At 57.2% G+C, this 26961-nt stretch overlaps 2 protein-coding genes and 1 non-coding gene across 5 annotated transcripts; all 3 read left to right on the top strand.

The window, feature by feature from the left end:
* The first annotated feature begins 933 nt into the window (after positions 1 to 933).
* Positions 934 to 11034, top strand: LOC131505475 (uncharacterized protein C1orf167-like). 3 transcript variants are annotated; one of them, XM_058719069.1, is made up of 8 exons: positions 2098 to 3142; positions 3576 to 3653; positions 5527 to 5689; positions 6610 to 7859; positions 8057 to 8100; positions 8295 to 8484; positions 9131 to 9267; positions 10575 to 11034. In XM_058719069.1, exons 3-8 carry the CDS (start codon positions 5608 to 5610, stop codon positions 10831 to 10833), a joined length of 1962 nt encoding a protein of 653 aa, XP_058575052.1. In that variant the 5' UTR covers positions 2098 to 3142; positions 3576 to 3653; positions 5527 to 5607; the 3' UTR covers positions 10834 to 11034. The 3 variants fall into 3 exon arrangements, with proteins under 3 accessions (XP_058575051.1, XP_058575054.1, XP_058575052.1); XM_058719068.1 differs by lacking the exons at positions 2098 to 3142; positions 3576 to 3653 and adding an exon at positions 934 to 2085 and having other exon boundaries at positions 10575 to 11033; XM_058719071.1 differs by lacking the exons at positions 2098 to 3142; positions 3576 to 3653 and adding an exon at positions 934 to 2085 and having other exon boundaries at positions 5527 to 5677; positions 10575 to 11032.
* Positions 11035 to 14355: 3321 nt separating this feature from the next.
* C2H1orf167 (chromosome 2 C1orf167 homolog) lies at positions 14356 to 26677 on the top strand. The gene is made up of 13 exons (XM_058694112.1): positions 14356 to 14596; positions 15163 to 15331; positions 16952 to 17138; positions 17242 to 17396; positions 18122 to 18330; positions 19452 to 19596; positions 20999 to 21220; positions 21924 to 22182; positions 24776 to 24863; positions 24975 to 25137; positions 25339 to 25474; positions 25761 to 25871; positions 26357 to 26677. Exons 1-13 carry the CDS (start codon positions 14356 to 14358, stop codon positions 26537 to 26539), a joined length of 2268 nt encoding a protein of 755 aa, XP_058550095.1. The 3' UTR covers positions 26540 to 26677.
* TRNAK-CUU (transfer RNA lysine (anticodon CUU)) lies at positions 22676 to 22748 on the top strand. The gene has a single exon. It is a non-coding gene; the product is annotated as a tRNA-Lys (tRNA).
* Positions 26678 to 26961: the final 284 nt, after the last annotated feature.

Genomic DNA, 26961 nt, shown 5'->3' with positions numbered 1-26961 from the left:
TTTGATACAGAAACGTATAAAGAATCTTCTTGTAGAAGAAGGACATTTTTCCATGAGGAAGATCTGCCATTCACAAAGGAAACAGTAAACATGTGGCTTAGTGTTCAGAAAAATGCTGGTATATTTCAGGAGGAGCTCACCAGGCACAAAGTGTAATAAAGACCTTTTCTGTCTGGAAGGAGAGTAAACACTGGATTAACTTTAGGCTTTGTTAAATTAATGTCTTGGAGAACCACTGAAAGAATAGAAGTAGAATGTGTGATTTCCAAGACACCATTGGAGGGAAAAAAGGAGGAAAAAGAAAGCCTTGATCAACTCCTTTGTTGTTGCTATGTGAGCAACTCTTCAAAAGGCAAGAAAGGAGAAGAAAGAAACATGAAGTCTGACCACTAGCTAACACAAAAATAGATGTTTTCATAGATACACATCATGATCATACCTTGTAAATGATTTTCCAGGAACTTCCAGCTCTATTGTGTTTATAAAAGACACACCTAGGGGCGCCTGGGTGGCTCAGTCGGTTAAGCGTCCGACTTCGGCTCAGGTCATGCTCTCACAGTTCGTGAGTTCGAGCCACACTCTGGGCTCTGTGCTGGCAGCTCAGAGTCTGGAGCCTGCTTCCGATTCTGTCTCCCTCTCTCTCTGCCCCTCCCCCGCTCACACTCCGTGTCTCTCTCTCTCTCTCTCTCTCTCTCTCTCTCATAAACATTAAAAATTAAAAAAGTAAAAAATAAATAAATAAAAGACACATCTAAAATATAAGGACACAGGAAAGCTGAAAGTACAAGAATGAAAAAAGTTAAAGCCTGGCTGGCTCAGTCTGTGGAGCACAGGACTCTTGATCTCAGGGTTGTGAGTTCAAGCCCCACGATGGGGGCGGAGATTACTTAAAAATAAATCTTAAAAAACAACAACAACAACAACAAAAAAAAACTTTAGGGACATCTGGGGGCTCAGTTGGTTAAGCGTCAGACTTCGGACTTCGGCTTGGGTCATGATCTCTCAGTTGGAGCGTTTGTGTCCCACGTGTCCGGCTCTGGGCGGAGCCTCGAGCTCTGTGCTAAGCCCGGAGCCTGCTTCGGATTCTGTGTCTCCCTCACTCTCTGCCCCTCCCCTGTTCACACTCTGTCTCTCTCCCCCCCCCCAAAATAAATACACATTAAAAAATAATTTTAAAAAAACTTTACTAAATTAGTATCAGACCAACTTGCCTTTAAGGCATAAAGTACTACTTGAGATCAAAGAACACCAAGATCTAAATAACAAACGATTCCATCCACCAGGTTTAGGAGGAAATGTCGGATACACCGACTCAGGAAGTAATAAATACCCCTCCTTTAAGAATTGCTTTAGACTTTTAAGAAGCTCTTTGGCATTTATTTATGAAGTTCTCACGTCAAACCTGTGAGATGGTAGAGGAGGCCTTACCACACCCTTTTTGCAGATGGGAAGCTTGAGGGTCAGAGAATCGAAGGACTTGCCTCAGGCACACAACTGCAGCACCCAGGTAAGTCACCACCGGTCACCTGCCCGGAGGCCGAGGGCTCTTTGCCCTCCCATCTCGGGGAGGAGAAAGCATGAAATCTGGACTGAGGGTGGAAAGGCAAGGCAGGACTCCCAGGGAACAGCATGGGCAAAGGTCGCAGGTGGAAAATGCCGAGAGGGCAGTGGGACCGGGCGTCACGGGGCACTGGAGGAGTGGGGAGGGTGCACTCCGGGCGGGTCCAGCGGTACACGGCCACGGCCAGCTTGGCCCGTCTTCCGCACGCCAGCCACTTGCACGAAGCCACGAGGCTGGATCTCAGTCCCCGGATGAGGGGCGGAGCCGAGACTCTGGCGGAGGAGCACGCGCTCCGCTCGTGCCCTGTAGCCCACGCCATGGGAACCTGCGGCCACGCTCGCGACTCGTGGAACCGCCCGCGCGCCCCCAGGCTCCGCGAGTTCTCTGACGTCCCGCACCTTACCCGCCTGGGTCGTTAGCCCTCGCGGGAGGTCCCCTCCAGGTTCAAACCGGACCAGGCGGAGGACCTGAGGAAGACAGACGCCCGGAGGACGGGTCCCAGAGGCCAGGAGCACTGACCACCGGTTCTTTGGGGGGAAGAGGAGGGAGGCTCTGATGTCCCTAACTGGACAGGGATGGGGGTGGGTAGCCAGGGAGCAGAGGGTGGGGGTGAGGAGCACGCAGATGAACAGATGAACCCAGCCACGGGGCGGGGACACTAAAGGTAGGGATATTGTGGGTTAGCTGTTGGAGATCTCCTTTGGAAAGAGGTGGGGGGCAGGTGGTCTTGGTTATGAGCATGCGCCTGGAATCAGCCCCTCCTCCATCCGTGGCCCCTCTGCCGCCACTGACCAGCTATAGGCTTTGGGCCGGGCACGGAGCCCCTTTAAGTTCCAGTTTCCTCATCTCTAGTTCTTAGGGTTAAATGACAGGGTGTCTCCTAAAGCTGCATGAGGTTTACCACGGTCAGTCGCTTGTTTCACACGGTGTAGAAGCCCCTGTTATGTGCCCAGCACTATTGCATGCAAATACTGCAAATACTGCAGGGGAAAAAAAAAAATAACAGTGGCTCATAGACCCCTGGAGGGATAGGAGCAAACAATACTTTCTTCAGTCTGTTAGGTGGTGGCAAGTCATGGAGAAAAACCACGAAGGGTAAAGAGAGGACAGAGTGGAGAGGGTGCTAAAGTCTGGGAGAACAGTCATGGAAGGGCTCACTGCTGCGTTTGAGGCAGGCCTTGAAGGAGAGAGGGAGAGACAGTTCTAGGCAGCGGGGACAGCAAGTGCAAAGGCCCCGGGGCGGCAACATGCACAGCATTTTTGAAGGACAGCAAGGAGGCCGGTGTGTTTGGAGCAGAGAGAGCAAGGGGGTCTAGGGGTGAGGCCGATAAGGTAACTGAGGGCCAGATGATGCAGGACAGGGATCAGAAAACTTTCGTAAAGGCCTAAGAGTAAATGCTTTAGGCTTTGAGGCCCATAAGGTCTCTGTTGCAACTACTCTGCCTGTATCAAGAAAGCAGCCAGAGACAAGCCATTAAACCACTAGATGTGGCTGTGTTCCAAGAGAACTTTACTTACGTAACAGGCACCCTGCTGTGGGGCCTTGAAGGCAAGAGCTCAGCAAAGGAGGAACCAGCAGAGGTGACTGGGAAGGAGCTGGCAGGCAGGAGGGAGGAAAGGAAACCCAGTCAAAAGCCAAACTCAGCATATTGAGTAAAAGCAGGAAGCCTGAGTAATTGCAAGGCTCTCAACCTGCAAGGCAGGAAACTCAGGGCTCAGGAAGCAAGGAGGTCCGATTGCTCGTAAAGGGTTTTTATGGGATAAATACAGAAGTGATCTGGCTTTTAGAGCTGGTTGGCTGTCTAGTGGTCATTTTTATTTGGATCAGGGTAGCTAAGTCAGAGGGACAAGGACGTCCAGAGAGACTTGAACAGGCATGAACAGACTTGGTGGTTGGGGGATTGGCTGGTGACCTCTGCTGATTTCTGAGAAGAGCTGTGAGTTCCTGTAAGGTTAGGTTAAGTGTCCTTTATGCACCTGCGTTGACCTGTCTCCATTCCGTTCTTGATATAAGTGACTCCCTTTGCATTTGGTTCGATACCCAGGGGGGAGCACCCTGGAGTCAGGGAAGCAAGGGGTCCCAGGAAGATGAGTGAGTGACCACTGTCCTGCTGTTGCTGCTGCCTTAAGAGAACCCAGGGCCGGCCAGGGGTGTGATGTCTCGGGGATCACCTGGAGGAAAGCAGCCTCGGGCAGGTGGGGGTGGGGTGCCGAGTGCAGCGAGGCCAGCAGTTGGAGATGGGAGAGAAATAGGGGGACTCGGGTGTGGTGTGAGGGAGCGATGACCTGGGACCTGAGGCTCAAGAAGGGTGGGGGTGGGGGTTTTGCTTTCTGTTTTTAATTTTGTTTTTTTAACATTTATTTCATTTTGAGAGAGAGGCAGAGCGCGAGTGGGGAAGGGGCACAGAGAGAGGGGGACAGAGTATCTGAAGCAGGCTCCAGGCTCCGAGCTGTCAGCACAGAGCCTGATGCGGGGCTTGAACTCGTGGACCAGGAGATCATGACCTGAGCCGAAGTTGGATGCTTAACCGACTGAGCCACCCAGGCGCCCCTGCTTTCTGTTTTATAAAGTTGGAAGAAATAACCGCCTGCTTAAGTGCTCATGGGAATGACCTTGTAAAAAAGGGGGAAGTACTGATGGGGGAGTGGTTTCTCGAAGCAAGGACATGGCCCTGACCCACCATAGCCTGTGTCCCACCCCCCAAGCTCTGTGTCCAGGTTCGGGCCTGAGTCTGCCGTGGGGCTGTGGGGGTCATGGGTACCTGTCTTGATGTCCAGAATGGCACCTCAGAGGCCAGTGGTGGCTCTGGGTGCTTTCCTTGGGGAGATGAGATGGGATGGCCCCCAGAGTGCAGGGGAAGGTCAGCCTGGGAATAGGACCGCACGGGATGGAGCGGGGAGTTGGGGGGAGGGCAGGTGGGGGAAGGCTGTGTCCTGGAAGCTGGCCAGGAAGGAACACGGAGGCATTTCTCTTCTGTTGCCCTATTTTGTGAGTGCAACAGAAAGTAAGGTCTGCTGGGGGGAGAGGGGAGGGGAGAAGAGGTGGCAGGGGTTTGAGGACAGAGGGGAAAGTGTGATTGGCATCTAGGAGGGAGGGGGGAGGGAACTAGTCTCATTCTCCAGCAGCCTTTGCACCCACGTGGGATCAAAGGCGGTCATTTGGAGCGAGGCTGTCGGTGCAGCAGTAGGGTGAAAACCAGTCATCAGTGTTGTGCAGAGGGAGGAGGGGCGCGGTCCAGGGGCGAGGTGTGCGCACGGGTGTTTTTACGTGGAGGGAAGGGAGAGACAGCAAGCAGCAAGGGACAGTCAGAGGTGGTGGGGCCAGAGGATGGGGTCTGATGGGGGAAAGACCACCGGCATGGGGCACTAGAAGGTGGGGGTGGGCTCCAGAACTGGAGCAGGTACAGTTATTTAGGATGCTAGAGCCTGGGGGCACCGTGGGAGTGGATGGCTGAGGTGGGACAAAGGGCAAGATGGCAGGAAAGGAAGAGGTCAAGGACTCCGCAGGCCAGGAGTGAGAGGCATCCGCCATGTGGATGGTGAGATCGCCAAGGACTGAGGCGTGTGTTGGTGACTGCCACAGTGAGCCAGAGCTGAAACCTTCAAGGAACGAGGGGACGGGGCCTAGACTGTTTTCAGTCCCGTTCAGCTTTGGGCTGCAGTGTTCTGGGGTCGGCGGGGAGAAGGAAGGAAGTGGTCTGAGAGAGCCCCCCCCCCCCCCCCCCCCCGCCCCAGGAGGGCTGTCTGGGAAGCAGGGGCCACAGAGAGGTCTGGGGTCAGTGTTAGAAGGAGGGGGCGCTAGAGGACATTCGAAAATCATCAGGGGAAGGTGGCGGTGTGGGGGCCTGACCAGGACAGCTGGGGCTGGGCCCCAGGGCAAGCAGAGGTGCTGACGGAGGGTACGGTGCGGGCCAGGGCTGGGGTGTGGCCCGGTGGGAGCTGGGCATCCTGTCCTTGCCCTTCAGGACCTATCCGATGAAACAGGCCAGACCGCTGGCCTTAGTGTGGACCAAGGACGCCTCCGCCTTGGCTTTGCCCTCGAGTCCATGGAGCTGAGACACGACGCCAGCTGCAAGGAGAATGTGCCCCCCAGGCCTGCGACGCCCCTGAGGCCAGGCAAGAGGCTTGGTGGGTCTGGGTTGGATGTGGCGGGAACAGGGTCCCCTCTCGCTATTGGCCCAGAGCTTCTTTTCCGCCAGGCCAGCCCAGGGCCTCTCTAATTCCAGAGGTTAACCGTACAGGGCCAGCTGGGCCGGGACGAAGTCTTCCTAGCCTGGGACGGAGGGAGAGTCAGGATGTCAGGAAGTGAGGCCAGGAAGAGGAGGACCAGGAGTGGGCCTGGCTCCCCGCCCGCCGCCCCCTGCTAAGGCGCTTGGCTACAGAGCCAAGGCTGGAAGCCGCCCCCAGACAAATTCAGATTCTGATGCACATGCCAGTTTCTCCAAGTCCTAGCTGCGTGACTGTGGGGCAAGTTGCCAAACCTCTCTGGGCTTTAGTTCCTGTCTTCAAACGCACACCTCCTATGGCCCAGTATAGCTGCTAGGTCCCCAGGCGTTTCCTGGTCTCCGGCTGACGCATGGTCCCGGGAGCTGGGGAGACTAAGCCCCACCCTGAGTCACCCAGAGCAGCTCACCTGCAGCTGTTTGCTGTGTGGGTCTTGGCCCTGACCCCCAGCGCTGCTTCCCCATCACCCCTGCCCAAGCCAGGAATCAGTCATTCTTGATTCTTCTCTTTCCTTCACGGCCCCCAGCCCCCAGCCTCCACGGCAGATCCGCTTCCGCGCCCTTCTCTCCCCCATCCCTGATCCCAGCCCTGTCCTCTCTCGCCTGGGATGCCCTCAACAGCCTCTTTACTGTCCCCCTGCTTCCCTCTGCCCTCCTTCCCCCTCGCACCCCAGCCCTGCTCCCTGCAGCCAGGCATCGAGTCAGACCACCCCTCAGTCCTGGCCTCCTCCTGCCTGGCATCCTGTCTCTGACCCGCTCCCCCCAACCCACCCGAGCACTGACCACCGCGTCTGCCCTTGGCTCACGACTCTGTCCTCTCTTAAGAGCGACGGAGATTTCTGAAGAGCAGAGGTGTCGGCCGGGGCAGCGGACATGGCCGGTGGGTGCGCGAGTGCCCGGCTGAGAGGGAAGGGCCTGCCACCATACGCTCCCCGGGGGCAGAGCGGCACCAGGAGCCCTGCCGGGTCCAGACCAACCTGGCCGGCCCGAGCCTCATCCTGAAGGACGCAACTGGCCGGCTGGTGAACTCAGGCTTGCAACAGCAGAGCAACCTGCAGACCCCGGCCGGCAGGCCCCAGGGGAGACCCCGAGAGCTTGTCGTCCAGCAGAGTAACCTGAGCATAAGGGGGACCAGCTTGGCCGAAGGCAGGAGTCACCTCAGCCCCCGCCTCCGGTCAGAGCTTCTGGACAGCTTCTGGCCCCACCCGATACCCCAGGGAAGCCCTCTATCCCGAGCGTCGCTGGCTAACCCACTCACCAGCCTGAGACAGTCCCGGTGGCTGGGCACAGACACCCCCTGCCCAGACGTCCAGCCTGCTGCAGGCTTCGCCTCTCTCAGTGGGCACACACTTCCAGGCTCCGGACCCTGGTGTGTCATGGGCAACTGGCCCCCTAGGCTCATGGGGGAGCCCCTCACCCTGGAGGACCTGACTGTCCCAGTCCAGAGCCAGGCTCGGGCCCCATCCCAGACTGCCATCCACCAGCTGCTGGCCTCTGTGCGACACCTGGAGCACGAGGTAGCCCGTCTCGGGTGCCGGGCCTCCCAGGAACCCCCAGGCCCTGCTCACCGGGACCCCTGGACCAGCAGTGGCCGGACCCTCCCTGCCCTCCGCCAGCCCGGCCAGCCTGTTCTTGCATCCTGGGAGGGGAGGGAGAAACCCGTGCGAGGCCTCAGGGAAACTGCGGATTTCCCAGGGACACAGGGGGCCCAGGCTGGCCTCTCAGATAGTCGGGCAAGCAGTAAGCCTGCGTCACCGGAGGCCACGCTGAGGATGCCGACGGGGGATTTCCTCGACCCTAAGCAGGGGGCCCTTCTGGCCAACCCCGCGAGGCAAGGAGAGAACTTCTCCCCGGGGCCTACATATGGCAGCAGGCCGAAGAGGGACCCCCGGCTCCCTCCAGGGGTGGGTAACAGGGAAGCCAGACCCTGCTCTTCAGCTTGCTCCCGTGCTGCCCGGGGCGGCCCACCTGGGCAGGAAGGAAGGGAGGTGGCCCTGCAGGAGCTGGTCAGCAAGGAGGAGGAGAGGACAGCTTCCTGCCCACCAGATGCAGCCCCAGCAAGGAGCGCCCTGCAGGTAGAAGCCAGAGGAGGCCGGGTGCGGGACCCGGGGAACCTCAGGAGTGCTCCCAGGAATTCCCTTTGCCAGCTGGCCTCTGCTCCCCTGTTACGCTCCCCGCCCCCAGGAAGGGAGGCCGGGGACAGGCAGGCTTGGTGTCCCGCCCTGCTTGCTCTTCAGCCTGAGAACTGCGTCCTGTTCTTTTGCTTTCCAAGAACAAAGCCCGAAACGTTGGGAGCCTGGAGTCCGGGACGGCCCGGTGAGGCCATGGGCTGTGGGGGTGCGGAGGGGGGGGTGCCAGCCACACTCCCGGGACAGCTGCTCTCCAAGTTGCCTGGGCCAGTGGAGACGAGCACCTGGTGGAGGGCAGGCCCTGGGCGGGGGGCAGATCCACACAGGACTTAAGCGGGGAGGGGACTTCCTTCACCCTGTCCCTGCTGGGGGGTGTTTCAGATGTTTCAGAGCCTGGTGGCATTGGGTGCAGAAGCGGCGGGCCGTGGCTGCGGCGGTGGCCCTGGGCCGCCGGCAGCTGTTGCACAGGGGCCTGCGGGCGCTTCGGTGGGCACTGCGGCTCCGGGAGGCCCAGCTGGAGGTGGCATGGAAGCGACACACTCAGGCCCTGCTGGCCCAGAGCTTCCGAAAGGTCAGGGGCCTCCAGGTTGGGCCGTGGGGAGGTGATGGAAGGCTGGTATGTCTGGGGAGGAGGCCACCTGTTTTATACCTCCTCAGTGATCAGCAGTACAGTGGATGATGGCCCGCCCAGACACCTGACCCAGTTCTGCCCGAATTCAAATCCAGCCTCCACTACTTTCTTTTTTCCACAAATTTTTTGCTGCGTGGCTTTGGGCAGGTTACTTAACCTCTCTGTGCCTTCGTGTGTTTAGCTCCGAAATGGGATAAAAATAATGGTACATACCTCTCGGGGTTGTTGTGAGGTTAAATTAATAAATATAAAGGACTTAGGACCCTACTTAGCACATAGGAAGCACTCTGCCGGATGAGTAGCTGCTATGTTTTTCTAACCGTTAGCCAGCCAGGACTGGGAGGGCACGTCTGTGGTCTTCCCTCCTTGGGAAAGGAGTGCTCTGGGAGGGCCCAGCTCCAGGTTTTGCCCCCCAAGGAAAGCGCTGCATTTCTCCATGCGTTCATTAATTCCCAAAGGGGCAAGGTAGTCTATAGGTTAAGACCGGAGACTTTGGAGTCTCACAGAAATGTCCCACTCCTGTCCGCCATTGGGGCACATTTGAGGCTATGGCCCACATCCTTCTTTCCCTTCTCTCTTGCCCCAGTGGAGAAACCAGACTCTGCAGCAGAAGCAAGGGCAGCCCCGCGTCCAGGCTGGGCCGGGACCCCCACCGTCTGGGACGGGCCAAGGCCAGAGCCCCTCAGGAAGGGAGCCGGTGGCAGACCCCGCCTGGAGAAGCAGGTAGTCTGGGACACCCCGGTGGTCAGTTGGTCAGTGTGGCCTGGGCAGCGCTGGGGGCCTTCCCTCCCCCCGCTTCCTGCCTCAGTGTCCCCTTCTCGACTCCCCCACAAGAGAATGAGAATGACACCAGCAGATGTGGACAAAGATCTCTGCTCAAGTACGTCCACTGCAACATTATTTATACTAGTAAAAACCTCAAAACAGCCTAAATGCCCGACAGCGATTGAGAAAATTACGGTTTAACAACGTGGTGAGCATTTGGCAACCGTTCCGTGTGACGTTTGTCAAGACTTTACAATTTTCTCCCCGTTCTTTTTTGGGAAATTTTTCGTATCGAGTGGCTTTTATTGGTGTTATTTCTAATTATAACAGTCATGCGTGCTTGCTTTGAAGAACATTCCAAATGGTTGAAAGTTTCATCCCTCTCCCTTCCTAGAAGTAGTTTCACGGGTCTTTGCATGGAATTTTTGCTGACAAGGAAAAATGGTTATGATGACGTTAAATGGGGGGGGGGGTGGAGAATGAAAATAGTGTGTAAGATATGCTTTCTGTACGTGAAACAGTACAGAAGGAAAAATCTGTTGCCCAATGAGTTAGCACTATGGAACTGCTCACTCAGAGATGATTAAGGTGGTTAAGTTTTATGTTTGGTGTATTTTACTGCTGTTAAAAATGAACATAAATAAATATTTCACACACACACACACACACACCCCCAAAACATGCTAAGATAAGCAGGTCGTGCTTATCTCTGGAGCGGTGGAATTCAAGTTGACTCTTTTCTTCTCTCTTCCCTCAATCTTCCACCATAGGGGTGTACTGTTTTGTTTTTTTTTCTCGTTTGCAAATTGACTAGACGTGCTTGACATCATTATTCCAATAACATTTGTTTTATTTTATTTATTTAATGTTTATTTTTAAGAGAGAGAGAAAAAGAGAGAGACAGAGTGTGGACAGGGGAGGGGCAGAGAGAGAGAGAGAGGGAGACACAGGATCCGAAGCAGGCTCCAGGCTCCGAGCCGTCAGCCCAGAGCCCGACGCGGGGCTCGAACCCCCCAACTAAGCCACCCAGGCACCCCACTGATAACATTTATTTTAACACACGTTTGTTGCAAGAGCCCAAATAGCACTGAAGAGAAGGGAGCAGAAACAGAACCTCCCTGCAGACTGCTTAGATAATCGGGGTGAAATGAGAAGGGGGTGGGGGAGGGCCAGCTCAGCACATCCTCAGCGTGGCCGGGTTGGGACTGTGCGCCCTCCCTCTGATGCCTGGGCATCGGTTTCTCTCTGGGCAACTTTACTCTCAGTCCAGGGAGTCAGAGGGAGGAGGCGGGAGCCTGGCCGGGACCAGATGGAGGCGATGGAGAAGTACAGATGCTTCAGGCCTTGCAGCAACTGGCTGGTGAGCCATGGGCCTGCGGGGGAAGCAGGGGAGAGGGAGCTGAGCCCCCACACTGGGCAGGGCAGGGGGTCCTGAGCGAAGGTTTGCTGAGCATCTACTCAGACGGCTTTTTGGACATGATCTCATGTGAGCCTTGGGGGACCCGGGCGAGGCACTGTGCCTAGTTTACGGATGGGGAACTGAGGCACAGAGAAGTTAAGTGGCCACCTAGAGGACATGCAGTATGAGAGGCACACGTCCTGCATTGGTGCCACCGATGCTAGTTCGGGTCCAGCCCAGGCTTGCATGGTAGAACCAGAAAGTCCCTCAGCCATCCCTCACTCACAGGGAAACTGAGGTCCAGAGATGGGGAGCAACGTGGCCGCCTCCTGTCCCTGAGCCTCCCCACTCACTCATTCTCTCTTCTTGCTCTCTCTCCTCGCTTTCCAGGCTTCCTCAGGTGCCATCAGAAGGAATGGGCCAGGCAGGAGAGGAGGATCCAGGGAGAGGCCTCCAGGGCCACGCTGAGGACTCAGAGGAAGGGGAGACCCCCCCAGGCCTGGTGCTCTCATGCTGCAGACGCACCCAAGGTGGCCTCGCTGGACACCCAGCAGCAGAGAGCCTGGCTCGGCAGGTAGGGAGAAGGGGAAGAAATGTGGAGTGGGGACCCCTCTCCTGGAGGCAGAGGCTGGGACGCAGCTGGGAGGTACCCTTTGAGTCCGTTCTTGACTCCTGGTATCCAGAAACAGTGATAAAAATAAGAAATGAAAACAGCTGCGGTTTGCTGAGAGCCGAAGGCACCTCCCCGGAACTCTGGAATATGGTCCAAAGCAAAGCTCAGTGGTAGTCCTGCCCCTGCCACCCTGGTGGAACCATGGCAGTCACAGAGGGTGTGCTCCAGTCCCGCTGAGTTCAGTGTTGTGAAAGGAAGGAACACAGATCTGTAAGAGGGGTTTTCTCTGGTTAACCTTTTATTATGGGACATTTATATCTTATACAAAAGGAGAGAGAGAGGGTGTCTGGGTGGCTCAGTTGGTTGAGTGTCTGACTTTGGCTCAAGGCCATGATCTCGTGACTTGTGAGTTCGAGCCCCCGCGTCGGACTCTGTGCTGACAGCTCAGAGCCTGGAGCCTGCTTCGGATCCTGTGTCTCCCTCTCTCTCTGCCCCTCCCCTGCTCATGCTCTGTCTCTCTCTGTCTCAAAAACAAAAAAATAAATTTTTAAATAAAATTAAAAAATTAGAATAGATCCTAAACCCCAGGGTCCCCATCACCCAGCTTCAAGAAAATCACCTCCTAAAAAATTCATTTCATCTGTACCCCAACTGTTTCCCCCTACGTTATTTTAAAGCAGGTCCCCCACATCATAGCGTCTCATCCGTAAGTACTTCTGTAGCATCTCTAAAAGATGGGGACTCTTTTCAATGACACAACCACAATGCCACGATCACCCCGAAAAATGGACAGTTATTCCTTAACACCAGAGAATATCTGGTCAGCATTCAAATGTTCAATTGTTTTTTTTTTTTTTTATTTTTTTTTTTTCAACATTTTTTATTTATTTTTGGGACAGAGAGAGACAGAGCATGAGCGGGGGAGGGGCAGAGAGAGAGGGAGACACAGAATCGGAAACAGGCTCCAGGCTCCGAGCCATCAGCCCAGAGCCTGACGCGGGGCTCGAACTCACGGACCGTGAGATCGTGACCTGGCTGAAGTCGGACGCTTAACCGACTGCGCCACCCAGGCGCCCCTCAATTGTTTTTTATAGGTATGCATTCTCTTATGGTTTGTTTGAACTGGGATCTAAATAAAGTCCACATGTTACAGTCTTTGAAAACGATTCCAAAATAAGAAATACAAAATATTTTGAGGGGTGGTCACTCACCAGAATATGTGTCCAGCTTCCTAAATGACAACCCAGAAGAGGCCGACATTCATTCAAACGCCAAAACTTTGTACTGTGTTTTTAAAGAATCAGTTTCTTTTCTTTATATTGTACCCAAATAGTGCTTCATTAATGGGGACTTTTTTTCTGACAGCCCACAGACTACTTATAGAAAATACTAGTTGTTGAAACATTAAATTTAATATTTTCTCTTTGGAGTACTTGAAGAAGTTAAAATAGATGTTGGGGGGGGGGGGGTGCCCTGGGTGGCTCAGTTGGTTAAGCTTCCAACTTCGGCTCAGGTCATGATCTCACCGTTTGTGGGTTCGAGCCCCGAGTTGGATTCCAAGCTGACAGAGACAGCCTGTTGCGGATTCTCTCGCTCTCTCTCGCTCGCTCTCTCTGCCCGTCCCCAACTCGTGCTTTTTTCTCTCTCTCAAAATAAATAAATAAACATTAAAAATAACATGAAATAGGCGTTAGAATTTCATTAGATTCACTTAGATTCATTAGATTCATTAGATTCACTTAAAATATGATCTATTGCCTTCAAAAAAGAAAGAAAGAAAGGCAACATGTTGAAGTTGGCTGGAATCTTTAGCAGGCTGCACACTTATCATGGAGCTTGACTCCGGGCTCTCTCCCAAGACCCTGCAATCATGACCTCAGCCGAAATCCAGAGTCAGATGCTTAACTGACTGAGCCACCCAGGCGCCCCTCATTATGGGGTCCCCTCTAGTTTTTTTCTCTGCAGTTTATCTGTTGAGGAAACCAGGCCGCTGGTCCAATAGAGTTAACCCGTCGATGTCTGCATCCTGCTGACTGCATGTCCCCCCGGTGCGGTTTTCATTTTTCATATATATATTTTTAAGTTTGTTTGTTTGTTGAGAGAGAGCTCAAGGAGCAGAGAGAGAGAGAGAGAGAGAGCAAGACTCCCAAGCAGGTTCCACAGTTAGTGCAGAGCCCAATGTGGGGCTCGAACCCATGACCTGCAAGGTCGTGACCTGAGCCAAAATCAAGAGTCAGATGCTGGGGCGCTCAGCTAGTTAAGCGGCCGACTTTGGCTCAGGGCACACGATCTCCCGGTTGGTGAGTTCGAGCCCCGCATCCGGCTCTGTGCTGACAGCTCAGAGCCTGGAGCCTGCTTTGGAGTCTGTGTCTCCCTCTCTCTCTGCTTCTTCCTCCCTCGTGCTCTGTCTCTCAAAAATAAACATTAAAAAAAAAAAAAGGGTTGGATGCTTAACCGACTGAGCCACCCAGGCATTTCCCCCCCCCCCCCCCCCCCCCACACACACCGCCAAGAGCAGTTTTCCATGAGACCTTTGAGTGAAGGTTGCTGAGCTAGACTGGGGTTCAGCGGAGACGTGAGGCTGGGTGCTTGGCCGGTTAGTCGAGGGAGAGCTGGCAGGAGAGCGCCCGGCGAGGGAACAGCACAGGCACAGGCCTGTGACGGAGGAGCATGAGAAGCGCAAAGGACACCAGTCAAGTTGGAGCCCCGCGGGGGCCATGCCGGGGCCAGACCTTGCGCGACCTTGTGGGCCGTGCAGCGTAGCTGACATTTTGTCCTAAGAGCAAGGGGGCAGTCACCGGACGATTTCAGCAGGGGAGCGAGATTGACCGCGTTTGAGATTTGAAAACGATCACTCTGGCAACGGAGCAGCGGCTGTCTGGAGAGCCGTTGCAGGGGGCCGGGCAGGAGGCTGCTGAGGCCATCCGGGCACCCAGAGGCCCGGGTGTGGCGGCCTGAGCCGGGGGCGCAGTAAGTCCTTACAGCTGCCCCATTTTACATACGGGAAGCCTGAGGCTCTGAGAGGTGATGCGGTATGGGGCAGGCGGCTGTTGCTGCAATCATTGCTCTTAGTACCAGCACCTTCTCTCGGCTCCCCAGGTGCTTTGGGGCCTGGCAGCAGTTTGTGCAAAGAGGGGCCCGGTACCGGGACCGCCTGGCTCACCGCCGGGCCAGGACCCTGAGGATATGTCTGCAGCAGTGGGTGCAAATGAAGCAGCTCCAGGCCTCAGATGGAGCGAAGGTGACCCAGCTGTCCCTCTGCCGGCAGAAGGCAGGTGAGCAAGCGAGTGGCGGGCGGAGGGGCTCCCTTTCCCTCCCACCCCAGCAAACAGCATCACCTAAGCTCCGTCTGTGATGGGCCCCGGTTGAACCGATGGCTTCTTGGGATGGGGGATGGTGACGCAGGGAGCTTTCCGGGGGGGGGGGGGGGTGCAGTCTGACGGGCGCGGAAGGTCCAGGCGGGGTCCCCGGAGTGGGCAGGCTTTGGCTGGGCCCCATTCTCATCCCCAGTCGTGAGCTTCTCTGGACAAGGGACTTTGTTCTGTCTTCTGCAAGAGGGGGATGTGGTCCCTGCTCTCAGGAAGCTCCTGGTCTGGGGGACACACAGACCTTGTCCCCCACCCCAAAATCTGAAAGGGAAAGATGGGGCCTCTGAAGGGAGGATTTGGAGGCAGTGGGAGGAGGCAGTGCCTGAGAGGGGAAGGGTCCTCAGGAGGGGCGGGGGGAGGTGAGGCAGCAGCCTCTGTGACAGCCTCTGTGACTGCCGTGGGTTCCACCAACGGATTTGGGTGGAAGGAGGTCACTGGGGACGGGACTGATTCGTCCCTCGACTGCTTCTCAGGGAACGTGGCCCTCTGCAGCTCAGCCCCTGGTGTGGCCACAGCCCAAGGCCTGGGGACGATGGCCCAGGTGCAAGGTGGCAGCTCCCTGCGGGAAGCCTGCCGGAGACTGGCCCTCCGCCGGGCGCTGCTGCTCTGGAGGACGCGGCTCTCCCAGCGTCGGAAGGCTGAGTAGGTGTCCGCGAGCCAGTGGCCCGGGGCTGGGCCTGGGGGATGCGTGCAGGGTGGGCACGTGAGCAGTGCCCAGCACTGGCAGGAGTGCCCCATAGGGAACAGGCCAGACCCCGCTCTTCCCCGTGGCACACTGTGGTTCCCAGCAGGTGTGGGACTGGGGGGAGGTGGCCCAGGGACCTGGAGGCCGTGATGGAGCAGAGAGCTGCAGGAGCCACGGGGTAGCAGGGGGCACAAACACAGACTTCTCCCCGAGGGGCTGGAACCCTGATGAGAGAGGTCGGTTTCTTGCTCATCTCCCGGCCGGGTGGGAGCCCCCGGGTGGCAGGAACCGTGTGTGAGGTGAGCCTCTGTCCCCCAGTGCCTGGCAAGTGTCTGACACGTCAGAGGCATGGGAAAAATCCTGTAAGGGAGTAAGTGCCCCTATCTGCCTCATTATACTACTAGAGAAACTGAGGCTCCGCGGGTCAAACAGCTTGCTCTAAATCACGTGAAGTAGGAGCAAGAAGGTCCCCGTTGCTTTTCCACAAGACACTCGCGGCCGGGATTCAGAGTCCCCGGGATGGTCGTGGTGGGTGAGGGGGGTGGAGGGGGTCAGGAGGGACCAGCTGCGTCGATGATACGACAGGTGGAATGTACACCAACAGTTGTAGGGATAAGAATTCTGTCACTGAACGCCACATGCGTAGCATCCATTATCCCCCGCCCGCTTGGTCCACTGGGACCCTCAGTCTCTTGTAATGTACCCCTAGAACTCTCGGGAAAGTCAGTTCACCGTGATCTCCCAGAAGGCAGCTTTCCCTCCTCCAGTCCGTCCTCTACCCTTTGGGCATCAGGGAGCAGTCCATATCTATCTACGACATAGCTGGGGCCACCCTGTGACCTAGAAGGAGTATTTGGGGGTGCCTGGGTGGCTCAGCTGGTTAAGCGTCCGACTCTTGATTTCGGCTCAGATCTCTCTGAGTTCCAGTCCCACGTCGGGCTCTGTGCCGACGGCAAAGAGCTTGCTTGGGATTCTGTCTCCAACTCTCTCTGCCTCTTCCCTGCTTGCGCGTGTGCACACATACCCTCTCTCAAAAAGAAATAAACGTTACAATAATTGTAGAAAAGAAAGAAAATAAAATGAGTATATGGAACCCACATCTTCTGCTATTTGGAGTTTGGGGAAATGACCTTTCACCAAGCCTCAGTTTCCCTGTCTTCCTAACTGAGCAGAGGCAGAAGTGGTTATACCTGTGGCCTCTTGAATCTGGGGGCCTGGGGCCTGGGGCACAGCTCCATACCCATCAGGAGTGTGGCAGGGATCAGCCAGGTGATGCAGGTGTAGCAGTGGTCTCAGCCCGAGAGGCTCACGAGGGTCACTCTGGGAGCTTTGGGAAAGTTAGGAAGCCCAGGCCCCACCTAGGTTGTTAAGTCAGAGACTCTGGGGCTGGGATCCCAATGGGCCTCAGTACTTCCCAGGACTCCCCAAGAGTCCCACGTGCAGCTGGCTTTGAGAGGTGGTGCTCTAGCCTTTGTTTGGCACGCGGTGGCTCCCTTCCAGCCCAGCGCTTTTGCAGGGACCCAGCTGGGGGGTGGCACCTGCTTGGGGCCCAGGGACCCACCTACCCCTTCCTGTAGCTCCTTCCTCCAGGGCATGCGGCAGCAGATGATTCGGCGTATCCTGAAGGGCTGGTGCCTGAGGGCCTGGGCTCCAGGCACCCCGTCAGACAGTGCCAGGACCACCTTGACCCCGGAGCTCCTGGGCAGCATCCCGGGCGGGGAGGACTTGCCGGGCTGCAGCACACCCCGAAGCTCACTAGAGAAGGTGAGGGGCCGGGGGTGGGGATGGGCTAGGGTGGCAGGTGGGAGGAGAGGGTGGGGACGGAGCAGGGGCCCGGGGATCCAGGACTCCATCCCTCCTTCCCCAGGTTTCCAGGGCCCCCACCCTCCTGGAGACGCTCCGGCTGAGCTTTGTGTGGGCAGCTGGGCGGCAGCAGAAGAGGCGGTGCCTTCTGCTCTGGCAGGTGCGGGCACAGCAGTCCCGGAGGGCAGCGAGGTGGCACCGATGTACTCTTCAGAGGCGGTAGGGACCCCTCCCCTTGATGGATGAGCCATGCTGCCCACCACTCCATAGACATCCTGTCTCCCAGCCCCCTTCCCATCAGTCCTTGTCCTTCACCACTCATCCCTTTGGGGTCTGCATCCTAGAGGGCTCCCATCTCACACCCCAGACTCAGATCCTCTGGACGTCTCCTGCCCTCTTGGCCTGCCCTGCTGACAGGGAAGGGGGCCTGAGGCACTCTACGGGGTAATCGTTTCTCCCAGAGACTTCGTAGCTGTGGCGCATTCATTTATTCATTCGTAGCACAATGCTTAATTAAGGGTCGGTCTGCCTGGGTTCTAATCCCAGCTCTGCCCCTTGCTGGCTTGGCTGTGTGATCTTGGGCAAGTTGCTTAACCCCTCTGAGTCTCCGCCTCTCCATTTGTTCAGGGATAATAATAGTACTCCAATGGGAATCGACAAGGTAGGGGCCTGTAATCCCCTAGCACAGTCCCTGGCACATAGCAATGTTTGTCACCAGTGGCTGAGCCCCAGGACTTGGCGCTGGGGTCCGGGATCCCATTTTATCCCTACCGCCTGTCACCGTGACACTCAGAGTAGCGTTTGAGCGGTCCGGCCCCAAGCAGCCCGCCCTCCCCCAGGATGGAAACAGGGAGAAGAGTCACCTGAAGCTCCCGACGGAGGGGAGGGCCGGGAGAGCCTGGGGTGGCCGTGCCCACCCTCAGGGTGGGCTCTCCGCTTCCTAGCATCCTTCTCGGCTGGAGCCACTGGGCAACAGCCCAAGGGGCCCAGAGAGAGCTGGCTGTTGGCTGGGCCTGGGATCGGAGCTGCAGGGCCGCACTGGGCTTGTGGCGGCGGCGGCTGGCACAGAGGCTGCAGACAGAGCGGTGCGTTCGGGCCCGGGGTCGCACACTGGTCCGGGGCGCCCTGCACCGCTGGCACGGCTGCTGGCAGAGTGAGTCAGGGCCTGGGTCCGGGCCCCCGCGGGTGAGGGAAGGGCCAGGGCTCATCGGGGCGACCCGGGATTTTGTGTCCTCCCGCACAGAGTCCGGTGATGGGACGTCCACAGAGCTCACCCGGGATGGGGAGGGGCAGAGCAGAACGTGGGGGCGTGGACACTGTGAACACTGCCCTTCCATTCCCCAGCTGTGTGGACCTTACACAAGCCACTTAAGCTCTCCGAATCTCAGCTTACTTAGCTGGAAAATGGGAATCGGAGCAGCACCCTCCTCAGGGGGCAGTTGTGGGGACACTCGGAGACCATCCATGCACAGCGTTTGGCTCAGAACCCAGCTCCTCGCGGATGTTCCATCGTCCTCGCCTCTGTCCTCATCCTCATTATCCTCACCTGGCCTTCAGGAGTCATGGGTCTGAGCGCTGAGTCACGGTGCCCTCAGAGCCCGACATGGGAGGTGGGGATCGTTGGGGGCCCCTTTCGAGGCTTCCCACTGCACAGATGCATCGTATCGATGGGCTGGCAGGTGGGGACCCGGTGGTTCTGGAGAACCCCTGTCCTGTTCACTGAGGACAGCTGCTGCTCCAGCCCACTTGCTGTCCCAGTGTTGTCAGACCTAGCTTCCAAAGAAAAGCTGGAAGTCTGGATTTTAACGTGAATTCTCCTGATTCCTAAACATTGCCAAGAAACGAAAAACAGCGAGTTGGGTTGATCTGGTCATCACTGGACACTTGTCACCGAAGCATTTATCTATCTATCTATCTATCTATCTATCTATCTATTGTTTAACCTTTATTCATTTTTGAGAGACAGAGAGAGACACAGCATGAGTGGGGGAGGGGCAGAGAGCGAGGGAGACACAGAATCCGAAGCAGGCTCCAGGCTCCCAGCTGTCCGCACAGAGCCTGACGTGGGGCTCGAACCCACGAACCGCGAGATCATGATCTGAGCCACAGTTGGATGCTTAACCGACGGAGCCACCCAGGCGCCCCATAACCCCCAATGGTTAGGGGGCCTCCTCTGTCTGCATTTGGCTGAGGAGGGCCCCACAGTCACCCGGGGCCAGAGGGGCGAGGCTGGGATGAACACACAGTGGCATTTCAGCCTCTCTCTGGCCACAGGGCGGCAGCTCCTGCACGAAAAGTACCAGCAGTGGGTGCAGGTGCAACTCCAGGGCCTGAGGAGGTCCGTGTTCCGGGACTGGCGACAGGCAGCAGCTCGTCGGAGACGCACAGCGGCCCCGCCAGAGCAGCCCCTACTGCAGAGGTGGGTGGGCCTTGCTGGTAGGGGGATGAGGGTCACACCCTCTCTGGAAGAAGCAGGGAGAGAGCCCAGAAGGAGCCAAAGAGCCACAACCACCGACCTTCTATTACCTGCTTTGTTTGAGTGGTGGTGGGGTGGGGGCGGGGGGGTGGCAAGGCTTTAACTCCACCCGATGCCCTGATGAGCCCCAGATCTCCGACTCCCGACCGGGTCAGTCCTTTGGTTTCAGAGGACACGGTAAAGATGGGGGAATTCAGCTCCTCAAACACCCAGCATGTCGTGTGCTCCAATACCACGTGTTGTTCAAACACAGGCAAGCTCTCCTCTATACCATTGCCAAAGGAGTGAAATCTTGAACAGAGACGTTCTAGTAAAACGCCTATACGTCATTCGTGCGCATTTAAAAGCAGAGCGGGGGGCGCCTGGGTGGCTCAGTCGGTTAAGCGGCCGACTTCGGCTCAGGTCATGATCTCGCTCTCCGTGAGTTCGAGCCCCGCGTCGGGCTCTGTGCTGACGGCTCAGAGCCTGGAGCCTGTTTCGGATTCTGTGTGTCCCTCTCTCTGACCCTCCCCTGTTCATGCTCTGTCTCTCCCTATCTCAAAAATAAATAAAACTTTAAAAAAAAATTAAAAAAAAAAAAAAAGCAGAGCGGGCAGATGACGCCTCTTCCCACTGTTCAGCCACAAATACCCCGATGTTCACGATGTCCGCACATGGGCCGCCGGCCACAGACCGCCGAGCGGCTGACTCCTGGGCTTTCACCCCTGAGCAGTGGACACCGTTTTTTCTGGCCCCTCCTGGAGTGGGTGCTGTGCTCCCCTCACTGACCTCCTGCCCTGGAGTGGGCTTGTGAAGGGAGACCAGGCCTGGCTGCTCCCCCGATCGCACTGGGACTGACTGGGACTGGACCCCACATCCGCTGGGTTCCCACAACCTCCCGGAGAGCCCCTGCCGCCCTGAGTCAGTTGGCTCCTGCAGCAGCTCTTAAAAGCCAGCACTTTGACCTGTTAACACGTGGGTCCGTGCATTTTTAATTTTTTTAGTGTTTATTTATTTATGAGACAGAGAGGGACAGACCATGAAGGGAGTGGGGGTGGGGGGGAGGTCAGAGAGAGGGAGACACAGAATCCGAAGCAGGCTCCCGGCTCCGAGCTGTCAGCACAGAGCCCCGACGCGGGCCTCGAACTCCTGGCCTGTGAGATCATGACCTGAGCCGAAGTCGGATGCCTAACCGACTGAGCCACCCAGGTGCCCCAGGATCCGTGCGTTTTTTAAGGTGCAGGGTTGTATGTGCAAAACCACGTATTACCTCTGACATTGTGGAGGGGATTTGCGGGTGTGATTTTGAATTGTGACTTCTGACTCTGAAAGCCCGCCGGGCCCCTCCTCTGCTCCTGTTTTGCAGCCATTTCCAGGCCCCGTGTGGAGTTGTGAGAGACACAGGGGTGTTCCCAGCCATCAGAGCCTTTCGGGATGGCCCGAGAAGGGCCCTGGGGACCACATTTTCCATGTGGCAGGAAGCCGGAGCGGCCAAAGCCTGGGCACAGGAGCAGCCTGTGGCCCGGGTCCCCGTGACCCACTGGAGAAGCCGTGCACGGGGGGGCCCGACGGACGGGCAGCTGAGGAGGTGAGTGGCTCTGGGCCGGCGCTGCAAGGCCCACCGGCTGGCGGAAGAGAGAACAGCTCTGTGCTGGACGCGGTGGGTGCATGGGTCCCACCCACGCTGAGTCAGCAGAGCCCATGCTGCCCAGAAGCTGAGCGCCAGGTGGGTGCCCACGGCCCGCGGGCAGCCCCACACTGTGCTTCCAGCTGGGTTTGTTTTTGAGGTCTTGAGCTTGTTTGGGGCACAGGTAGAAGGTATTTGGTGGCTGGTGACGGGGCTTCGGAGGCGGGGGTCAGAGGGAGAGGTGATCCCAGCCGCTGGGGCTAGTGCTGGGGTCCAATTCCAGACCTGCGCTTCCCAGCAGTGTGACCCCTCTTTGGGCAAGTCTCTAACTTGAAAGGTCAAAGGGAGAGAACAGGCCTGCCTTATAGACATACCGCACGCAAATGCTCAGTTCAGGGGTCAGAAACACAGCAGGTGCTCAACAGACAGTGCTCTTTCTTGTGAAGGAGGGGGAGGAGGAGTGTGGCCACAGGACTACCCACTCTCTGTCCCCTCAATGGGGCGCTTGTCCCCGGGCGTGTGATGTTCTGCAGCTTTCGGTGCCTGTTCGAACCGGATTTCCCCAGAAGAGGGATGAGGGGAGGAGCACTGGCAGGGGGTTGGCCTGGGGCAGGGGAGGGCTCCCTACAGCCCACCACAAAATGGGCTCCTGCCTCTCTCCCAGGGTCCTAGAGGCCTGGGCCCAGGCAGCAGCCAGGGGCCGTGTCCAGGGAGCCTCCATCACCCAGTTCCGGCAGGCTGCGTCCAGACGCCTCCTGTGGACCTGCTGGGCCCAGTGGCGGGCAGTGCTGCTCAGTGGGCAATTGGAACCACAGGAGGCAGAGGCGCAGGAAGCCTGCCCGGTTGACCGCAGGCAGCGGCCCGGGGTGGCCAGCAGAGGGCGCCTCCTAGCACTGATGGACACTCCAGCCCCGTGGAAGCAGGTGAGGTAGCCTAGGTGGGGTGGGAGGTCCAAAAATGACCTGAGGGCCAGTGGCCTCAGAATCAGCTTGTTTCAGCCCAAGGTGGCAAGCGTGGCTGGATGCTTATCCGGGGGCCCACTGACCTTGGGGACAACACCCCTACCTGGTTGTGGGACGGTCTCCTGGCTCTGGAAGACTGCCATCTTTGGGCCCATCAGCCAGTGCCAGCCCAGTGCAGATCTGCCCCAAAGACAAATGCTCTGGGCACCATCTACCAGGGAGACGGGCACCTAAACTCACACATGTCACGGTGCAACCTAGATCTAGATGGGTGCAGGGGAACAGGAGCAACTAGCAAGTCCTTTTTATTCTTTATTGGAAAAATTACGCATGGTCACTACGGGGAAATCAGGAAATATAAATGGAAAAAACAGTTTCTTTCATAACCCTCTCCACCCAAAGATAAACCACCAGTCAGTCACTCTCCAGACCAGAAGCAGTTGGTTCTGTGGGTACCTGGCTGGCTCAGTCGGTAGAGCATGTGACTCTTGATCTCAGGGTTGTGGGTTTGAGCCCCACATTGGGTATAGAGATTACTTAAAAATAAAGAAACAATTGGGGGGCACCTGGGTAGCTCAGTCGGTTAAGCATCCAACTCTTTTTTTTTTTTTCCAACGTTTTTTATTTATTTTTGGGACAGAGAGAGACAGAGCATGAACGGGGCAGGAGCAGAGAGAAAGGGAGACACAGAATCGGAAGCAGGCTCCAGGCTCTGAGCCATCAGCCCAGAGCCCGACGCGGGGCTCGAACTCACGGACCGCGAGATCGCGACCTGAGCTGAAGTCGGACGCTTAACCGACTGAGCCACCCAGGCGCCCCAAGCATCCAACTCTTAATTTCGGCTCAGGTCATGATCTCACAGTTCATGAGTTTGAGCCCCTCGTCTGTCTCTGTGCTGACAGCACAGAGCCTGCTTGAGATTCTTGCTTTCCCTCTCCCCCGCTCTCTCTCAGCCCCTCCCCAGGTCGCACATGTGTGCTGTCTCTCTCTCTCAAAAATAAAACATAAAACATTTAAAAAATAATTTTTTCAATTTTAAATATCTTTAAAAGAAAAACAGTCCTGACACTAGCAAATGGCGACAAGAGCTTGATGGCAAACAGGACTGATTCAAAGCCACAGTGAGAGCCGGGGACAAGGAATAACACAGTATAGCAGCCTTGGGACGTGTCACTGGAGGACACACAGCCCCAGAGTTACCGGCCAGACACTTAGTGTTCCTAAAAAGGAATTGGAATCACCAAGAATCCTGTTTCAGAATGCTAGGAAGCATAAAATAAATTCTAGAAAGAGTCTAAGAAAAAAGATTAAATTGTTTTTTTAAATGGAATAAGGGGCTAGCTTGGTTATTTGCAGAATCCGTGTATTCACACGTATAGGGCTATAGCAACAGCAGATTCTGGGGTTCAGAGTATTTTATTTCTAGATCTGTGTCACAAGACAATTTTATTTTCAGAGTGTGCTTAAGAATATTAACATTCCGGGGGCGCCAGGGTGGCTCAGTCAGTTGAGCATCCGACTCTCGGTTTTGGCTCAGATCATGATCTCAAGGTTTGTGGGATCGGCTCCCACGTCAGGCTTTGCGCTGACAGTTTGGGGCCTGCTTGGGATTCTCTCTCCCCTTCTCTCTCTGCCCCTCTCCTGCTCGCCCGCACTCTCTTCCAAAATAAACATTAAAAAAATTTTTTTTAAATATATTAACATCCTGGGGTGCCTGGGTGGCTCAGTCGGTGAAGCACCTGACTCTTGATTTCAGCTCAGGTCATGATCCCAGTGTCACGAGATGAGCCCCTTGTTGGACTCTGCCCTGTGCGTGGAGCCTCCTTAGGATTCTTCCCCCCCCCCCCACCGGCTCTCTGCCCCTCCCTAATTCGTGCGAACATGCACGTACTCTCTCCAAATAAACATTTAAGATAAATAAATTAACTCGTTATCGTTCCATTCTTATTGGCAAAGGCAGGCGGGGATCCCATTTGCTGGTGGAGAAACAGGCATACGGAAACCAAAAGTAAACGAGACCTAGGGTGCTTGGTTCCAGGCCTCTCCTTTCTAGCACATGAACGCACGCAGCCAGGCAGCCGTCCCCCATCGACATGAGCAGGTTTTTTGCCACCTCATGGTGCAGAGGCCTTCGGACAGCCCCTGGCCTGTAGTCGAGTAGAAGCTGGGTCTCAGGCTCTGGAGTCACACTGCTCCCGAGACAGGGGGCCTCAGACAAGTAATCTCATTCTGTAAAGCCTAAGTGGGGGCAGGGAGGGGGGCAACCTGCTCACAGGCTGTGCTGGCACCGGTACGCTGTCACCAGGTGGTGGCTGTCACTGGCCTGCCCTCCGCTTGAATTTCCAGCCTTGCTGGGGAGAACGGGGAAGAGGCTGTAATGTGTACCGATGGCCATGCTACCCCTTCTCCGTCTCCCCCTGGGAGCCCCAGGGCCGCGCAAGAGCAGGAGGCCCTGCTTCTGGGGCAGGACAGGAAAGGATCCTGCCAGGTCGCCTGAGTGCCAGGGGGTGCAAACCCCTCGGGTTCAGGTTTTGCTCTCCGGCTGTTCCCTCAGACCCACCGCTGCAGGACGCGGCCCAGCCCAACGCGGCACCACGGCGGCGGTGGACCGAAGGAGCAGAGAGAAATGTCCTGGGCTCAGAGTAAGGAGACCTGCCCCTGGGGTCCATCATCTCGCAGGCCTGGAAATCAGCTTCCGGCAAGGTGGCAAATCCATTCTATGTACTTATTCTTTATTAACCTCTTCTTTCCAGGTGACAGAGAGCCTCGCCTCTGCCGTGCCTTCCAGGTCCAGCTGCAGTGGCCTGGACGCGCCAGCCAGGCCCAGGGCCCGCCGCCCGGAAAACCAGGAGGGGACTGCAGCTCTGAGGCCAGTGTCCTCAAAGGCCAAGGCGTGGCCGCTGAGAGGCAGCTGGGGTAAGATCAGCTGCGCGTGCGTCTGTGCGTGCAGCAGGGCCCCGGGGCTTGCCTGAGCCATGGCCGGAGCTGGGCTCTTTCTGGCCGGCGCTCATTCCTGGAGGATCCTGGGGGATCCGTGGCGCTGCCCTTCTACCTGGTCATGAAGGGCTCGTGACGGTCTGGGCTGTCGGGGTGCTCAGCAGGGCCTCACCCCACCAGGAGGAGATACCTGCAGCGCTGGCACCTTGAGGCCTTGCTTCGCCGGCTCCAGGGCTCCCAGCAGGCCAGGTGCCTGGCGGCAACATGGCAGCACTGGGTGGACGCTCAGGGAGAGGAGCAGCTGGCACGGACGCTCGTGAGCAGGCTCAGCCCCGCCCCCCCCCCCCCCCCCCCCCTTCCCAGCCTTGTGCTGAGCTCTCAGCTCATCTCACCTCAACCCTAACCCCTAGAAATGAAGCCTCCCGAAGCATCTTGGTCTGCATCCGTGGGGTCAGGCGACGGGATCTGCGTTAACACGTCTCAGGGGATACCCCCGTCCCCGCCCCATCACGGCCCCTCTGTCCTGTGCTGCAGGGGTGTAGGGGGAAGACGTGGCAGAGGGGCGGCGGGCCAGCTTGGGGCCTCACCACCTGTCCCCACAGCTCAGGCAGTGGCACCTGAAGCGGGCCTGGCGGGTGTGGCGGCGGCGAGTCCTGCGGCTGCGGGCGGCTCGGCGATTGCAGCAACAGGAAGGCGGCCGGGTCCTTTCCCAGGTACTGGGGGGTACCCCCCCCCCCGGCAGGCCTTCCCAAACTAGGGCCACACCTGGACATTTCTGAGCTGGGGGCCCCTTCGTTTCCCGGGGAGGAGTCAGTTCCTTTGAGAAAACACAGCTTGGATTCTGATTTGGCTGCTGGCCATGTGCTCAGCCCAGTCCTACCCTGCCACTCAGCGTGGGAACAAGGCTCAGTCACAGCACAGCTGCCACTCAACGCCAGCCCACGCTGGGTATGGGTCCCCGGGTGCCCACTCCCTCATCTGCCCCACTCAGAACACAGCTCCCCAGATCACAGATCAGAGCTGTTCTGAGCCTCTGCATTTGGCCTGGGGCAGAGCCGGCTGAGTAGCTGGGGCAGAGGGAGGGATCTCCTATTCCCTCTGGGGACAGGAGGAGCTGAGCACAGGCATTCGCCTAGCACAGACAGCACTGACCCAGGAGGGGGCCAAATAGCCTTTCCTTTCTCCTCTCTGGCTCCAGGACTTTGAGAAGTGGTGCCAACAGCTGGCAGCCAGGGGCCGGAAGAGAGGAGCCACCAGCAGCCCGGTACCCCCTGAGCAAGGCGGGCATCGGGAGCCCTGGGAGCAGGCTGGAAGCTGCTGGGGTGGACGTGGGCGGGGCAAGGGGCCCAGCTGCAGCTGTGACTTGTTCCCCTGGAAATAAAAACAGAACTGTGCCCAGCCTTCGTGAGGAAGGAACCACGTCCCACCCATCCGGGGAGTGCAGGCTCAAGCCACCAGGCACTCATCCCACAGCCTGGGGACAGAGCTCTGAAGGACAATAAAACACCCTCCTTGGTCCCAGCTGCTTCTCTTGCTCAGTCTCTCCTAAGGGCTGCCCCTCTGCCTCAACCAGCCACCCTGGGAAGGAAGAGGGTAGGTAACCCACGACTGTGCCTGCCTCTTCTGCCATCAGGCTGCTCTTTGGACACCCACCCCCACCCTTGCTGAGCCAGCGAAGACCAGCAGGCAGGGACGGGGACAGGGACCAGCTTCTGTGCATCCCCCGGTCACTGTCCCTGAGCAGTGGGGCTTGAGGGCTGACTCCAGGGGAGCAGGGCCAGGCAGACAGCTTTGGGAATGGCG

Source organism: Neofelis nebulosa, chromosome 2 (genome assembly GCF_028018385.1).
Source record: "Neofelis nebulosa isolate mNeoNeb1 chromosome 2, mNeoNeb1.pri, whole genome shotgun sequence".
Taxonomy (NCBI): Eukaryota; Metazoa; Chordata; class Mammalia; order Carnivora; family Felidae; genus Neofelis; species Neofelis nebulosa.
Note: the sequence above shows the minus strand (reverse complement) of the source record. Positions and strands in the feature narration are given on the sequence as shown.